This window comes from Dipodomys spectabilis, unplaced genomic scaffold (genome assembly GCF_019054845.1).
Source record: "Dipodomys spectabilis isolate Male_0828 unplaced genomic scaffold, ASM1905484v1 ptg000019l, whole genome shotgun sequence".
Classification (NCBI taxonomy): domain Eukaryota; kingdom Metazoa; phylum Chordata; class Mammalia; order Rodentia; family Heteromyidae; genus Dipodomys; species Dipodomys spectabilis.
Genome location: NW_024870696.1, coordinates 1,240,758 through 1,257,785, shown reverse-complemented (window position 1 = coordinate 1,257,785; position 17,028 = coordinate 1,240,758). Strand labels below are relative to the sequence as shown.

At 37.2% G+C, this 17,028-nt stretch overlaps 1 protein-coding gene across 1 annotated transcript in view; it reads right to left on the bottom strand.

The window, feature by feature from the left end:
• Positions 1-1,591: 1,591 nt before the first annotated feature.
• The window catches only part of Rnf2 (ring finger protein 2), a 32,330-nt gene continuing 16,893 nt past the window's right edge, over positions 1,592-17,028 (bottom strand). The window contains exons 2-7 of the mRNA XM_042674556.1: positions 11,808-11,896; positions 9,423-9,583; positions 8,613-8,828; positions 5,822-6,094; positions 4,826-4,997; positions 1,592-1,789 (exon numbers count right to left, since the gene is read on the bottom strand). Of these exons, the coding sequence (XP_042530490.1) occupies positions 1,688-1,789; positions 4,826-4,997; positions 5,822-6,094; positions 8,613-8,828; positions 9,423-9,583; positions 11,808-11,894 (1,011 nt within the window). The 5' untranslated portion in view covers positions 11,895-11,896 and the 3' untranslated portion in view covers positions 1,592-1,687. The remainder of the gene's footprint in view (positions 1,790-4,825; positions 4,998-5,821; positions 6,095-8,612; positions 8,829-9,422; positions 9,584-11,807; positions 11,897-17,028) is intronic.

The following is a 17,028-nucleotide window of genomic DNA, read 5'->3' as shown; positions in this document are numbered from 1 at the left end:
TAATTTTTGGTAGTTTTCAAATTTCATGGCACAGATTACAAAAAAAACTGTAAAAACAGATTTCAAATATTTTTAGTAAAATGGTAAAAAATTGAATAAGCCTTTTAAGTTTTCATACTTGGCTCCAAGTTAAAATATTGAGCTGCCCTAATCTGTCAAAATTGACAGGTAAATATTTACAATGACTAGACAGACTTTAGTTACAGTGGTACTGGAGGTCTATTCTCTCCGAAAATTCTCAATGCAGACAAGTCTTCATAAATACTGTGATTATGAACTTGGAGACATATCTGGAATCAGGACAGGGATTAAAAAAATAAGACACAGCCAGGTGCTGGTGGCTCACATTTGTAATCCTAGCTACACAGGAGGCTGAGATCTGATGATTGTGGTTCAAAGCCAGCAAAGGCAGAAAAGTTTGTGGATTCATCTCCAGTTAACCACCAAAAAGCTAGAAGTGGAGCTGCAGAAAGCTCAGGAACAATGCCCAGGTCCTGAGTTCAAGCCAGGACAGGAACCCACCTCAGCAAAAAAAAAAAAAAAAAAGACATAAGCCAATCTTCCAGACTAGTAGACATAAAGTATCTACATCCCAAACAGCCAATACTGTCTCTAATATAAAACTGCTGAAATTTCTGCACAGAATCATCTTTTAGTACATATTAAAGCAGGGTTCAAACTCCATTAACCTGCTTCTATAGTGTAATTAGCAGAGCACCAAATTATAAACTGATATGGCAACTCAAAATGCTAAGCACACTTTCAAACACAAACGAAGAGTTTTTCCATTGTTAGTTCTATGTGCCATGTTATTCTGGACTCTGAAATCACTACCAATAAGAAAAGAACCAGGGAAACAACATATCTTGTACTTTTCATCAAGGCTAAAGTGCAAAATATCTCTGGTATTTTAAACAGGAAAAAAAACATCAAACACATAATAAAGGAACTGAAGTAAAACTAATACAAAAGAACTCTTAAATATACAGTTGAGAACTACATATTCCTAACAACTTAACTTCTCTTCAGTGAAATCTGTTAATGAACTATGTTCTCATAGAACTTAAGACTTTGATTCTCTTCCCCATGACCAAAAATTCTAAACTTTCAAGTGAGTGGGAGAGGGGAACAGAAAAAAAATAACATTGCAATGACAATGGACACCAAGTTCATAAAGAACCTCTTTCAAAAATGAGATATATGGAAGAAAATACCATGAAAATAATAATCCTATGAGAATTGTTTTTATGCAAATTGAGCCTTGGTCTTCATGAAGATACTACAATTTATATAGAAAACTATAAATATACAAGACTCCAGGAAGGGAAAGAATACATATTAACTTCTATAGAGACCTAAAAAAATCTAAGGGCAGAAGGAAAAGATAGCCAACTGAAGCTTTACTTAAAAACTCCTGGGTCAAAGGTTATGGAACCATTCTTTGTGAAAGCACACACTTAGACATATTATTACAAGAAAAGAACAAGTACTGAACTGCTGCAGTATCTTCCAAAAAGTAAATCTTAAATTAAGGGGAAATGATTCTAATAGTGTAAATGAGTCTGGCTCAGAAAGGAAATTGAACAGCATATCCAAGATCTGTCCATAAGAGTAGTGATGGTACATCTTTAATATTAAAGAAAAAGGCTATAAAAAAAAGTTCAGTCTCAGAATTGATTTTAAAAACTTATTTGTGCTCCTTGGTGGGTGCATAATAAAGTTCCATGGGCTTGTTCACTTTCCAATATTTCTCACTGACCAATTCCAAAGAAAAAGAGCCATTTAATACCTAAAACAAAAAAAGAAAGAAAAAAATTATGAAAGTCATATTTTGTTCAATAATAGAACAAAAGTCCACAAACATTTTTTGGGGTCATGGGGGACAGAAGCAGGATTTGAACTCAGGTACCCTACCAGTTGAATCATTTCCAAGGCTTTTCTGCTCTGGCTATGATTCAACAGGGTCAGTCTTGATGTTTGTCCAGGACAGCCTGGACCACCACCCTCCTATTTACGTTTCCCACACAGCTGGAATGACATATGTGAACCATCAGGCCCTGTTTTGTTTTAAATGGCTGAGATGAGTCAAGTAAACTTTATGCCTGCCTGGCCTGGAACAATAATCTTCCCAATCTCAGCCTCCCAAGTAGTTATGGTTAACAGGCATGAACCACCACACCCTGCTTTACAAACTCTTTTTTGTAGTACTAGGATTTGAAGTTAAAACCCCACCAGCACCTGACATCTGCCTGTTTGGTTGAGCAAGGGCCCCCTGAGCTGCTTTTCCCACTCATGTCTAAGCGTTACATCTCAAAAGTATGGCAAGACTGGGAAAAGCAACATCCTGGCTCAAGTATCAGTCTTCTGGGATGATTTTGGTTGACTCTAATCTTCACAAAAGGGAAACCTAGGGGATAGCCCTCCAAAATTTTTGGACTACTATACATATGCTTGGCAGCTTCAAAAGTGAAAATGTATTCAAGAAGTGGATGCCTTGCTCAGGCAGAATGCTTAAAGTCAGAGTAATTGTCCAGAGAACTTCTCAGGGTTTGTTGTATCAATGTTGGAACCTCCCGATCATTAGATGTACTCTCCATCCTTAGATGTAGCTAAGTAAAGCAGAGCAGTATGAAACTGTAACTATAGTGGTGTACTGTTATAATCACCAATTCTCACTGCTAAAAAAGAATAGAAAAAGGCTAATTTTAGAAGGCAGTTAACATTGTTCATAACCGAACTTTCCCAAGAGTTAGCCTTCCCAGAAGTCTCTATAAATTAGATGCAATGATAAATCAGATAAGATGCCTGCACACTGTGTCTTGTCCTGGGGCCTCTTACTACGTGGTCGCTTGCTTCTTTGAGGCTACACTACTTCCTCCAATGGCTTGTCCTTAAAACACTCTCTTCAAGAGGTTAAACTAGGTTATAAGGAGCACACAGCCCATAAGGGAATTTAAGTAATATTTCATTTGTAGTCTGCTATTGAGAAGGTCACAAAAACTTCTGTACATATGGAACTGTTCTCCCAACAGTACAAAATGCTCTACAGATATATCTATTTACAGATATCCATTAAGACTGCTTACCCAAGTATTCTAGCATGCTCTGCTGCCTCAATTTCTCAAAAAGAAAGCTCACTAACTCCAATCAAACCACTTTTTGGAATCACCAACTGATCATAACCACAATGGAATTGACCTTAATGAAAACACTGGAGTCATTTAAGTGACCTATGTTGAGTTCAATAGGCTTAAGAGATATCTGGAAATAGGATAGGAGAGTGAAGATGGTGAGGGAAAGGTATGACCTCTGTGGAAATGGGTCCTGACCTTTCCCCAGTAGTTACACTTTAGGCAAAGTTAAGACTTTTTTCATTATTATCCTCTGTTCATCTGCATAGTCTTTATGACTAGTTTGATTTGTACCAAACTGGAATCAGCACCAGCTTTGTGAAGCTCCTTGTTATCTCATGATTTGCTGCAGCAGGCTTTGAGTGTCCTAGTGTCTCAGATCTTTTCTCTCTTCTGTCCATGCTACAATGTGCTCCCAGGATAGCACTTCTACTTAATCAAGTTGGTTCACTACCATTAAACCCAATGTTAGCCCCTGGAATCTATCCTTAGTCATTCCTTGTCATTTTGTGATTTTCTGATGCTAATCCCTGATTTGGTCACTCTGATGTCCTCAGCTCCCCAACACCTATCACTTTTAACCTTTCTAGAAACCCTGGTTTCTTTAATGTTTCAAAGCCCATCTAAGATTGTTTATCCACAAACCATCTCTTGATGATATGAACTCCCTAAGTCCTATTACAATCAACCTGGCTTTAGCAAATTCTTGTTTAGTGAGGTTTTATGAAAATTAAGAATTACATGTAAAGCCGGGCACTGGTGGCTAACACTTGTAATCCTAGCTACTCAAGGGTCTGAGATCTGAGGACTGTGGGTCAAAGCAAGCTGAAGCAGGAAAAAGTCAGTGAAACTCTTATCTCCAATAAACCACCAGAAAACCCGAAATGGCACTGTGGCTCAAGTAGTAAAGCACTTGCTTTGAGCTGAAGTGCTAGGGCTGGGAAGGTGGCTCAGTGGTAGAGTGCTTGCCTTGCATGCATGAGGCCCTGGGTTTGATTCCTCAGCACCACGTAAGAAAAAAGAAAAAAGCTGGAAGTGGCGCTGTGGCTCAAGTGGTAGAGCGCTAGCCTTGAGCTGAAGAGCTGAGGGACAGCGCCCAGGCCCAGAGTTCAAGCCCCACAACCGACAAAAAAAAAAAAAAAAAAGAATTACATGTAAGAATAAGAGATATATCTCAGTGGCAGAACTTACCTGGCAGGTGCAAGGCCCTAGATTAGATCCTCAACACCATGAGAAAGAAAAATACTAATGAAAATTCAAGCAGTCTTTCCTTTCAGTATGATGGATATGATGCTGCAAAGGTTACAGAAATGAAGACAGAGTGGGAACCAGAGCAGGAACCCTTAGTATTCAAATGCAGGGGATCAGAGGAATGAAAGCTGATCCAACAACAAGACATCATTCAAAGTAGGCTTTAAACAATGGGAAAAGCAGGCCATGGTACTACACAACTACAATGCCAGCCCTCATATGAGTTCAAGATCAGGCTAGACTACGAACTGGAAAGAAAATTGGCTTAAAAATAAAAAAAAAAATTAGGAATAACTGCTTCATATTGTAATAGAACAAAGGGTATCAAAGGTCAACTACTCTGATGAAATTTCTCAAGATTCTATACTGTGGTTCAACAGTACTTGACACTAGGTCAGTTAAAGTGTTCCCAGGTTCAACAGTCTAGTATGTTAAATACTCACAGTGAACTGGCCACTGGCTGTTGCTATGTAAATGGTATACTGCTTCTCACTGGCTGTATCCAGGTTCATCTGGTTTGATTCTCCTTTGCTTCGAAGTTCTTCTAGAGCTAACCTCACAGCCAGATACTTGGATAAATGATCAACAGTGGCATTACCTGAAGTCTTTATATATCTGAAAGAATAAATCATTAAAAATTTAATCTATAGAAATAGAGATTATATCAACATAAATAAATTGGGAACTATATTTCTAAAATGCAAAATAAAATATAAATAGAATTTGTTAATCTATTATTCAAAGCTTTCTTCCTGAAAAGAACAGAGAAGTACATACTACTTGACTGTTTCATCTCTTTTACCTCCCATAAAATGATATAAAGTGACAAAAATCAAACAGAAATGCATCATATACAGGAGGCAAAAAAAAAAAAAATCATACTAGTTGTTAAAGTTCAATGATTAGAATCTGCAGGCTTTGGCATCATGAGGAATCTTAAGAATATGAGCAAGTAGTTCACCCTTTCAAGAGTTAACATTTCTAGTATTTAAAACTAATAAAAGTAGTACTAATTTAACAAGTATTTAATATTAGACCTGAAAACATGACTCAAGTGGCACTTGCCTAGTAAGCATAACATTCTGAGTTTATACAGCAGTGTGTACAATGATGATGATGACAGTAATAATCATAGTAATAATAATAATGTTCATCTGCACTCACTGGCAGACTGAATGCTGGAAGTCTTTGCCACATGGCTTGTAGAGCCTACTGGTGCCCTACTATCACCCTTAAAAAAATCTGGATGGTCCTTTACTTCTCCTCCACTGTCTAGAAACTAGGTTGTTCCATTCCATATGTGCATCTGTGGGTAAGAAGCACATGCAAAAGGAAGGAAACAATCTGGACACCCCATTTACCCAAGTTGAACCCTGACAAGAGAATGGGAACTACTGCTCCAACTTCATAGATAATCTGAAACCAAACCATATACTTACCTTGTCTGTGCACTGTCATCTTTTTCCATAAGCGTAGGATGAGGCCTGAACACTAACTCAATCTCACTAGCACCATCCATTACTGGATCAATTGCCACTGCTGTATTATTATTATCAAGCTCAAGCCCAGAATCATCAGAGGTTTTGGTCCTTTTGTTACTAGGGCCTGCTTCCTGGTTGCTGTGTGTAGATGCATTGCTACAATGTGAACTGTCGCCATTATCTTCTGCTCCACTACCATTTTCAATCTGTTGCTTCTTGCCTCGCTGCAATCTAGTTAAGTGGGAGGAAGCAAAAAATTTACATTTTAAAAACCTTTATGCAAAAAGGGGAAAAAAATCCTAACTCATACATAACTTAACTCATGATTATATACATATATAACTTAACTCATGATTCTCCTGCATCAACCTCTCAAATCTTGGGTTACATGCATGTACATGTCTCTTTGCCAGGTAAAAGCATCCAACTTAAAGCATACTTGCTATTAACTTTAGAATTTAAAAACATCTTGATTACTCAATTTGGTAAGTTTCCCATGTGCCCCAGAAAAGTCTAAAAAAAATCTCACGTCTCAAACACTTATAAATAACTGAAGCAAATGTTCCTATTCACATGACAATTTTCTTTGTTAATCAAAAGAAAGACTAAAGGAATTATTTGCAAATCTTTATATTTTGATCATTTTGTAATGAGATTATAAGTCTTAAGAAAGGCATAAGAAATTGTAAAAGTTGTGAGGGAAGTTATTTATACCTATTTAAGGCATAAATCAGAATACTTTTAAGCAAACAAAACTTAAGGAAGGATGGCAAAAACACCCTGACTTCCCCTTAAATCCTGCTATTGCAGTGTAAAAGGCTCTAATGAGGAAGATGGGATGGTATCTAAATAAGCAGCATAAAAGTATAGTTAAAAGTACAAATAAAAGTACAGTTCTGTCATAAGCTCAGATACTAAGGCCAGTTACTGGACAAGGCATTTTGTGTATGCAATCTCATTTACTCTTTAAAACAACCTAGCAATGTATAATACTCTAATTATGCAGATAAGACAAAATATAATTAGCCTAAAGCAACACAATTAACACTAAGTCCTAGGATATGATATCAGGATACATTCTTCTACTATATTATCTATCTATATGCACCTACCCTACTTTTTCATTTACGTTTGCACAAATAAAAAATTTAGATGAAAAAGCAGTTCTGAAGATTGGTTGCACAATAGTGTAAATGTAAACATTTTAAACATGGTTGGCATAGTATTTTGTTATTTTTTTAAACCATAACCGTATTTTGAAAAAAATTATGAATAGGCTAATAATGGAAAAACAAGTTAACTCAATATCAACTTAAAGACTATACATATATGTATATTTTAAACCACAACTATAGCAGGAGACAAGTTGTTCAGCTGACCATAAATTATCAGGCTTACTAGGACTTATTGTACTTATTTTTATCCCATGCCTCTGCCCAAAAACCGGTCCAAGTGCCAGAGCACTATCATGTAATCATGTCAGAAAGTATTTAAAGAATGTTTAGATATCAAGGCCAGCCTGGGAAAACAGTTCACAAGACACATCTCAAGCAATAAACCTGAGTGTGATAATGCATGTATGTCACCCCAGCTACTTGGACGTATAAAAAGGAGGACACCAGGATGACAGAGGCATAAATTCGACAACTGATTAAGGAAGGTGGACAAATATGGATCTATTACAGAGAAAGCTACAACGAAATTATTCACAGATTAGAACAGAAGACCTAAGAAAGACCTTTAAGGGTTCAAAAGTTTCTAAGTGAAACAAATGGAAAGATCAACAATGAGGAGGAATAAACAGTAGGACTCAAAAGTTCAATACTGTAATGTTAATTATGAGATACTCTTAGATATCCAGAGATGAAATCTAAAATCCAGGGTAGTGCAGGCTGCACATATGTACATGTGTGTATGTGTGTATATTTGGAAGTCATCAGCATTGAGATGGTAATTAAAGCCATGAAACTAGATAAGGTCATCAGGATCCAAACCCTGTACTGAAAAAGAACAAAGACTGATCCTGAAGCACTCGACTTCTATGAGTGGCATTCAAATAAAACTTCAAAAAGTAACTTAAAAGCAATGGCCAGTGACATAAAAAGGGAGTAAAGCACATGGTCTCCTGAAAGCCAGGTGAAGAAGCTAAGCATGTCTGCTGCTGCTGAATAAAATGAGGTCTGACATTCATTTACCCAGAAGACTGCATAATGTACAGAAGGTCACTTTCACAAGTGCAATGATGGGGTATGTGTGAAAAGAATGGAAAAAAAAAAATCAGACACAACTATTTCAAGAGTTTTTCTCTAAAGAAGAAAAATAGAATGGTAGGAATAGGTAGACATGAGTACAAGAGAATCTACTATTTTAAATGAAATGCCCTATCAGCTCTTGAAATGTATTTATACTTACATGAAAAGATAATCATACAAAACTATTTTACCACATTTTTTTTGGGGGGGGGGGGTCCAGTCGTGGGGCCTGAACTCTGGGCCTGGGTGCTGTCCCTCAGCTCTTCAGCTCAATGCTAGTGCTCGACCACTTGAGCCACAGCGCCACTTCCGGCTTTTTTCTTTTTGCTTATGTGGTGCTGAGGAATCGAACCCAGGGCCTCAGGCATGCAAGGCAAGCACTCTACCACTGAGCCACCTTCCCAGCCCCATCACATTTTTATTTTTTAACTATAAATTTAGCATTTAATAAGGTATTGGAAAAATGGTTCCCATCTCTCACTCTCTTTCCCATATACCTGTTCATGGCCTGTATCTTCAGTCCTTCCTCAATGCTGTGACTGAGTGCTTGCTGATTATTGTGTTTGTTGATCCTGGCTAATACTCTCTCTTGATGAGCTTCATACTCATCTCGACTTGGATAAATTTTGCTGATGAGAGCATCAAAATTTGGATCTGGCCTTAGTGATCTTTTGGAAACAAGCTTTTTCCGGCAAGTAGGGCATTCTTTGTTGCTAAATAAAAGGAAAGAAATTGTAAACACCACCAGCACCTTTGGTCTAAACACAAAAAAGTCAACCTTCTAGATGTAATCTTTTCTGTAATGCCTTTTCTGGGTCACAGAAATTTAGGATGATTAATCTGAATTTCCTAGAAAATCTTAAGTAAACACAAGCAAAGTTTTACAAATCTCAACCACTATCAATTGCCATAAGAAAAAGAAATCCCCAAAGATAATTTATATGTAACAATTTTAGAAATAAAAATCGCTTATTACCTAATTTAAATTCCCCCTTTCTGATTATCCATGTCACATAAGGAAAACCTACCCACTATTTATGTTATCAACTGTTTTAACAAAATAACATTTTCATGGATATTATTTACACTGGAAAAAACATGTTTTCATAATTCCTAATTTCCTTTATATATGTAGATATGCTATAAAATTTCTATAAGTACATAAAACCAGCTGATTAAAAACAAAAATTCTCATTAAAACTTAAACTTCGTTCTAGTCAAATAATTATTGGAAGGAACTCCTCAAATTCCAGAGAGCACTATCATGTGGTACAACCTAAATGTATCTATAGTTCATTTCAACATACCCACTTCTAAGGGCTGTGATAATGCAATCTGCACAAAAACGATGTAAACACTCCTTTGTAGTCATGGTGTTCTTTAACATATCCAAGCAAATTGGACACATTAATTCACTGTGGAGACTTCTAGGTGAAACCACAATTTCCAAGCCATCTGTTATTGCCTCCTGCAAAAGAGTCACTTTAAGATTCAATTCTACTTATTTTATTATGGACAAATTTAAATGTATGAAATTATTAAAAATAATAAAAATGAACATCCATGTATCCCTTTTCCAGCAATGATCATTATTAACTCATATATAATCCTCTCCACACCACTACTGCATTCTATCAATTCTTTATATGCTAAAGATAGTATATTAATATGAAGAAAAAATAATTAGAGGGAAATTAGCCTGCTATAATAAAAAACACTGCATTTGGAATCATGGGCCTTAATAGTTCTAGTTGTATTAATGAGCTACATGACTCTAAATTATTTTATTGTTTTCTTACTTGCCAAGATGAAAAGGACTAATTCAACCTTAACAATTTTTCCATATTCAAATTCTACAAGTTTTACAAACCATATATATTTGTCCATTAAAATATTTCAAGATTCTAATATATGTACTTTCTAATTTGCTAACAGTTTAACAGAATTTCATTTTGGAATCACTTTTAATCTCAAAAAAGTCTTGTTCCACAGTTTGATCAAAGTAGTTAGATTCTCAGGCTAACCCACAAGCTGATTTAAACCATAATACATCTAAACTACTGTCCCTAAAATTGTTCTCTGCCAAATTACATTTGGAATTCCAAAGAAAAATTCCAAGATACTTCATTCCTGATGCCTATCAGTAGGTCCTACTTGTTTTATCTCCATAACCCCCACTTTCCCATGGCTGTAATTAAGAACAAGGGTTATATATCTCTAAAGCCTCAGATTCTGATAGATACTGGAAAAGTTAGATTATGGTGGGCACTGAAAGAAACATGCAGGCATGTTCCCAATATACTACTGACACTTTTGTTTCTAATGGCTCTAATATTTGTGCTTTCTTTAACATGATCAAAGATCAAATGCTTGAAAAGACAGAGAAGTTATAGGTATTATTCTACAGAAGGCTCCAGTAAAATATACTTTCTTTTATAATAACAAGGTACAACTACTATCAAGTGACTTTTATTCTAGTCTCTACATATAAAAGCACTTTCTGTATTCCATTTTACATAAGCATACCTTTCTGTTACTATTTTCTATGTGTTGATATATATACACACACATAGATTTCTAATTTTTATGTGTTTTAATTTGTACATATCTGTGAAGTACCATGTAATATTTCAATACATGTATTATAATTTGATTAAGAGAGCCGACATACTTATCTCTTGCAATATTTGTCTTTCATTTGTGCTGAGAATACTCAAAGACCTCTCTACTCTGCAAACATCTACTTCCAAAATGATAACCTCTCTGGGTGTCGGTGGCTCATGCCTGTAATCCAAGCTACTTAGATGGCTGACATCTGAGGCTGATATCTGAGCATCATAGACAGCCTGGGCAAGGAAAGTCCATGAGATTCTTATCTCCAATTAACCACCAGAAAATTGGAAGTGGCGCTGTGGCTCAAGTGGTAGAGCACTCGCCTTGAGCTGAAGAGCTGAGGGACAGTGCCCAGGCCCAGAGTTCAAGCCCCATGACCAACAAAAAAGAAAAAGAAAAAGAAAAAAAACACCACTTCCATCAGATTTTGAATCCTAATCCCCCTGACTCCATTCCATTTTCTTTCTTTCCTTCCTTCCTTCCTTCCTTTTCTCTGGATGTTCCTTCTTCATCTCTCACTAGATCTTCATCTATTATTTCATTTCTACATGGTGAGGTGCCTTTGGATGAAATTGCAGGCTCTGTTTATCTCTTGCTGATAAAATTCATTCTCCTATCACTTACAAAATGTACTAACAATGCCAAAAATTTTACAAAAGCCTATACTCTACCTGCCCCTATAGTCAATGAGTCCAGTTTTGAGTACGTTCATTTCCTTCAAATCTGCTCCTTCTCCAATCTTTGCCATTTTTACTACCTCAAAATAGTTTTCCCTACTTACCTTATTATTACTTTATAACTGTAAAGGAAACTTTTCCTTTACAGAACTTCTTGCATGTGTGATTTTATGGATTCTTATTTGTTTAATGTCTATAAATTTCCATACCTAGTTTTATTCACCACTGTTCACCTGCTGCCTCATATAAATATGTACATAGTATGTAAATTACCTGCTGATCAATGAGCTGCTGGTATATAAATTAGTACTGTTAAATTCTATTTAAGTTTCCACTTTCTAAAACTGTGTCTTAGTTTGCATACATCTCATATTCTTCCTTGGTTATCTTTGTCTATATTACCTGAGGTGTTCGTTGTAATTCATATAAACTGAGTTCCCATGTTTTGCTTAGTGGTTGAGTTCCATTTGTCTGCACAGCCTGAGACATTGCTAGATTAAAAAAACAAAAACAATTTTTAGTATTTAAAAGGAAGTGCTATGGTCTGAAAAATCATGCATAATCCACAAAACTGATGTTCAAACTGTTAGGGCTCAGAACAGTACCCCAAATATGCTCCTTTGGATTTCAAACTGAGATCACCTGGGAAGCAAAAAGCATAGGAAAGGGCTTTCTCTAAAGTTCCCAAACACCACTTTGCCAAAGAGGAACATAAGTGCCTTTAAATAATCTTACTGAAATTTTATTAGCCAGCGACAACTGAACTCATGACAGGGGAAGACTGAAAATCACAGTTCATCTACAACCCAGTGGTACTTTGTCCCAGCAAAATGGGATGTGGTGGTGAGCATCTCTAACCCAGTACTGAGAATGGATGGGGCAGGATAATCTCAAGTTTTATAGACTACATAGTAAGACTTTGTCTCAAAAACAGAAAACCAGAAAATACAAGTTGAGCATTCAAAAACAGAAAACCAGAAAATACAAGTTGAGCATTGAGAATCTCTAATCCAAAAAAACCCCAAGTCTGAAATGCCCCCAACCTTTTAGTACAAATATGCTGTTCCAAGTGGAAAATAATGTACAGTCAAAAGGGCACAGTCAAAAATGTAGATGCACTGAAAACATTATATAAAATTATCTTTAGGAGATGGGGGGAGGATATAAACCTGCCTAGAATTCATGGGGTCCTAGGTTTAAACTCTTAACAGTAAAATAAAATAATCTCCAGGCCATATGTATAAAGTATATATGAAACATAAATGAAGTTTATGTTTAGACGTGAGTCCTATCCTCAAGATATTTCATTTTGTGTATGTAAAAAAAGCCTGATAAAGCCAAAATATTTCTGATCCTACAAATGCATTTTGGATAAGGAAAACTAACTGATACATCTAGTCTTACTCCCCTGTCAGGAAGAGCCTCTAAACTCCTTGCAAAGTTCTGAAAGGGTAACAGGAGTTTCTTTGGTTGTTCACAGTAAGTCCTTTTCAAGCATACCAGGGTTTGCACTAATGAGATGACTGGAAGTATGCCCAAGTAAGCCTCAGGATGAGAGCTAGAGGAACCAATCATGTTGCAATTCATCTCTATTCACACCTAGTTCCCAGGGAAAGAAAGTAGGATTACAGACTGAACCACTCACAATGGAAAATGAGTTAATCAATTATGTCTATGTAATGGAATCTCCATTAAATACTAAATGATGGAATTCATAGAGCAGCAAGGTGCCAGAGAGAATGGCAGCTCCAAATGATAGAAGTTCCTATAAATGGGGTCCCCTGGACCTTGAACTATGTACATCTTCAAGCTGATTGTTCATCTGTACTCTTTATGATATCCTTTATAATAAGTTGGTTAAATGAAAATAAAGCTGTATGTGCTATTCTAGCAAACTATCTAACCTGAGTAGATTGTGGACATCCTCAACTTATAGACAGTTGGTCAGAAATACATGAAGATGTAGAGTTGGAAAAGACATCTGAAGTAGAAGCTCTCTTATGGAACTGATCCCTTAACCTGTGGTGTCTTGCACTAACTTTGGGTAGTTAGGGCCAGAAATGAATCCTTGGGCAACTAGTTGGTTACTTAAGAGGTGAAGAATTGTTTCTTGCTGTGGAAAAAAGACCACATTTAGTGTGTCAAAGTGTTAGGAAAAAAAGTGTTTGAGCCCGTGCCAGTGGTTCATGCCTGTAATCCTCGCAACTCAGGAGGCTAAGATGTGAGGATCACGGTTCAAAGCCAGTCTGGGCAGGAAAGTCCGTGCTTTTATTTCAGATAGCATCAATAGCATGGGCTGGCCCTGAGTTACCCTTCATCTCCGCCCAGTCTTGAGGCCCACTCACCGCCACAACAAACTAAATGTGCATGGGCTGGGAAGGTGGCTCAGTGGTAGGGAGTTTGCCTTGCAATGTATGAGGCCCTGGGTTCGATTCCTCAGCACCACATAAGCAGAAAAAGCCAGAAGTGGTGCTGTGGTTCAACTGGTAGAGTGCTAGCCTTGAGCTGAAGAGCTGAGGGACAGCGCCCAGGCCCAGAGCTCAGGCCCCATGACTGGCAAAAAAACCCAAAAAAACAAAAACAAAAACAAACTAAATGTGCATGTCCTCATTCTCTAGAAATGTAATTCCTTCAATATAGCCAAGTGCCAATAGCTCACACCTGTACTTCTAGTTACTCAAAAGGCTGAGATCTAAAGGATCAAAGTTGGAAACCAGTCCATGAGACTCCATTAATCAAAATAATAGTAATAATAAAAATGATGATGATGATGATGATGATGATGATGATGACGCCTGAAGTAGAGCTGTTGCTCAAGCAGCAAACTACTAACCATGAGAAAAAAGTCTCAGGAACAGTGCCCAGGCCCTGAGTTCAAGCCCCAGAACCAGCACAGTGTCACGTACAACCAGTACAATACAAGACTCATTAACACATCTAGATACCTTTAATTCTAAAAATAATCATATTTATACAGATAAATGCAAGTGCCGTGAATCCAGCATTTAAAATATTTGAAAACTAGATGGCAATAAAAGATAACACACTAAAAGAACTGCTACCCAGGTTAAAAATTACCAAGTGTAAATGTCGTTTTGCCAAATTAAAAAGATAACATAGCTGGGTGCTGGTGATCTATCTACTCAGGAGACTGAGATCTGAGGACTGCTGTTCAAAGCCACCCAGGCAAAGCCCAAGAGACTCATCTACTATTAACCACAAAAAAGCTAGAATAGGAAGGTGTTTCAACCGGTAGAGCACCAGACTTGAATGAAAAAGCTAAGGAAGAAAGCAACGGGTCCTCAATTCAAGTCCCAATACTGACATTAAAAACAACAACAAAATTAAACTCTATTAGCTGCCTCCTTGACTCTAAGGTGTCAAATTTTTCTAGAAGTATTTCCAGGCCTTGGCCTGGTATGGTGGCTTAGTGGTAGAGTGTTTGCCTAGCATGCATGAAGCCCTGAGTTCGATTCCTCAGAAATCAGAAAAGGACCGAAAGGCACTGTAGTAGTTCAAATGATAGAGTGCTAGCTTTAAGCAAAAGAAGCTCAGGAACAGTGTCCAGGCCGTTGAGTTCAAGCTTAGGACTGGCAAATACATACTTCTAGGCCTTACAGTTTAACTCTGCAATGGCTCTCCTAGGAAATTTACCTAATAAAAATTCTCATAGAGGCATAAAATAAACATATAAAGAACAGTCAAAACATTCCCTATAATAACAAAAAAATCATTTTAAAAAAATCTATGTTAACAGGAAAGTAGCTAAAATACATTCATGGTGTAGAATCTATTATTCATGACCAAAATGGAGCTCATGGATATATAACACACATTAAAGTCTTTTAATTTATTCAAGTGATTCATAAAATTCCAAAAAATATATATTAATAGGTACATACATGTGTGCCATGTAATGTGTGCATAACATATACATTTTAAATGTTGTAGAGCAAAGTATGTAAGATAAAAAAGAAATCCAAACACCTAAATGTTCATGATTTTGAGTACCACACATCATGTCATCCTCATTCATCTTATCAAGCTTATTGTTAGTTTAGATCTTTTCATTAGCTTGTCCTACATGGAACAGAATGCTCTTTTTATGTAAGATTCTCTCATAGCCACCCCCCCCATTCTCAAGAATTTCTATCTTTGTCATTTTTTTTCATGCCCCACCCCCCCAATTACAGCAAGGATAAGAGTCCCCAAACTTCTTCCAAGATAGCTGGCTATCATAACTAGGTGTGATGACACAAGTCTACTCGAGGGTGAGTAGGAGAACAGATTTTGAGACCAGCCCTGCCAACTTAGAGAGACCTTATCACAAATACAAAATACAAAATAAAAGGGCTGAGGGCAGAGCTCAAGTGATGAGTGCTTGCTTGCCCAGAATGGTATCTGGCTTCTATTTTACTCACCATAATATTCACTATCTTATTCTGTCTTATCTCTATAGATGTTGATAGTATATATATATATGTATATATACATATATATATGTATATATACATATATATATATATCTTATTCACCACAATACTAAGTACTTTTTACTGTACCTTGTATACAGTAGTTATTCAATACATAAAGAACTCAACTTAACATTCACAGCAAAGATGGGCAGCTTTTTTTGTTTTTCTGTTGGTCATGGGGCTTAAACTCTGGGCCTGGGTACTGTCCCTCAGCTCTTCAGCTCAAGATGAGCACTCTACCACTTGAGCCACAGTGCCACTTCCAGTTTTTCTGGTGGTTAATTTGAGATAAGTCTCACAGACTTTCCTGCCTGGGCTAGCTTTGAACAGAGATCCCCAGATCTCAGCCTCCTGAGTAGCTAGGAGATGAGAAACAAGCTGAGAAGATAATGAAACTGCACAAAGATGACCTAATCTTGTATCAAGAGTTTTCCAGAAGCACTGAACCAACATAGTATCTCATAGGTCTGAGTGGGGGGTAGGGGAGGCATTTGCATATTAGACTTATTAGTTTGGCTTATCCAATCAGAGGTTAAATAGTCTCACAATGGCTATCCACAGGCTGGAGGCAACAGTAGCTGCTCAGTCCAAAAAACGTGGAAGCCACAAAATAGAAGGCACCAATGAGCTGGGCACCAGTGGCTCACGCCAGTAATCCTAGCTACTCAGAAGGCTGAGATCTGAGGATTGTGGTTCAAAGCCAGCCCTAGCAGGAAAGTCCATGAGACTCTTATCTCCAATTAACCACCAGAAACAAGAAGTGGCACTGTGGCTCAAGTGGTAGAGTGCTCGCCTTGAGCTAAAGAACTGAGGGACAGTGCCCAGGCCCAGAGTTCAAGCCCCAAACTGACCAAAAAAAAAAAAAAAAGTAAAAGGCACCAATGAGGCAGCTCAAGGCCAACAAGAACTCCAAAGTTTCACTGGTCTAGGCTCAAAGGCTGAAACGTGAAGTCTGATGTCTACTGGCAATGGCAGTATATCTGCTCAAGAGTCAAATGAGCTTCCCTCTTCTTCCGCTTTTTTAAAATTAGCTTGTATTAGTTACACGGTGGGGGAGGATTTCATCGTTACCTCTCCACTTTTTGTTCCATCAGGACCCCTAGCTCACTGGCTGCTGCTCCCCATTCAGGTCAAGTCTTCCTCATTCA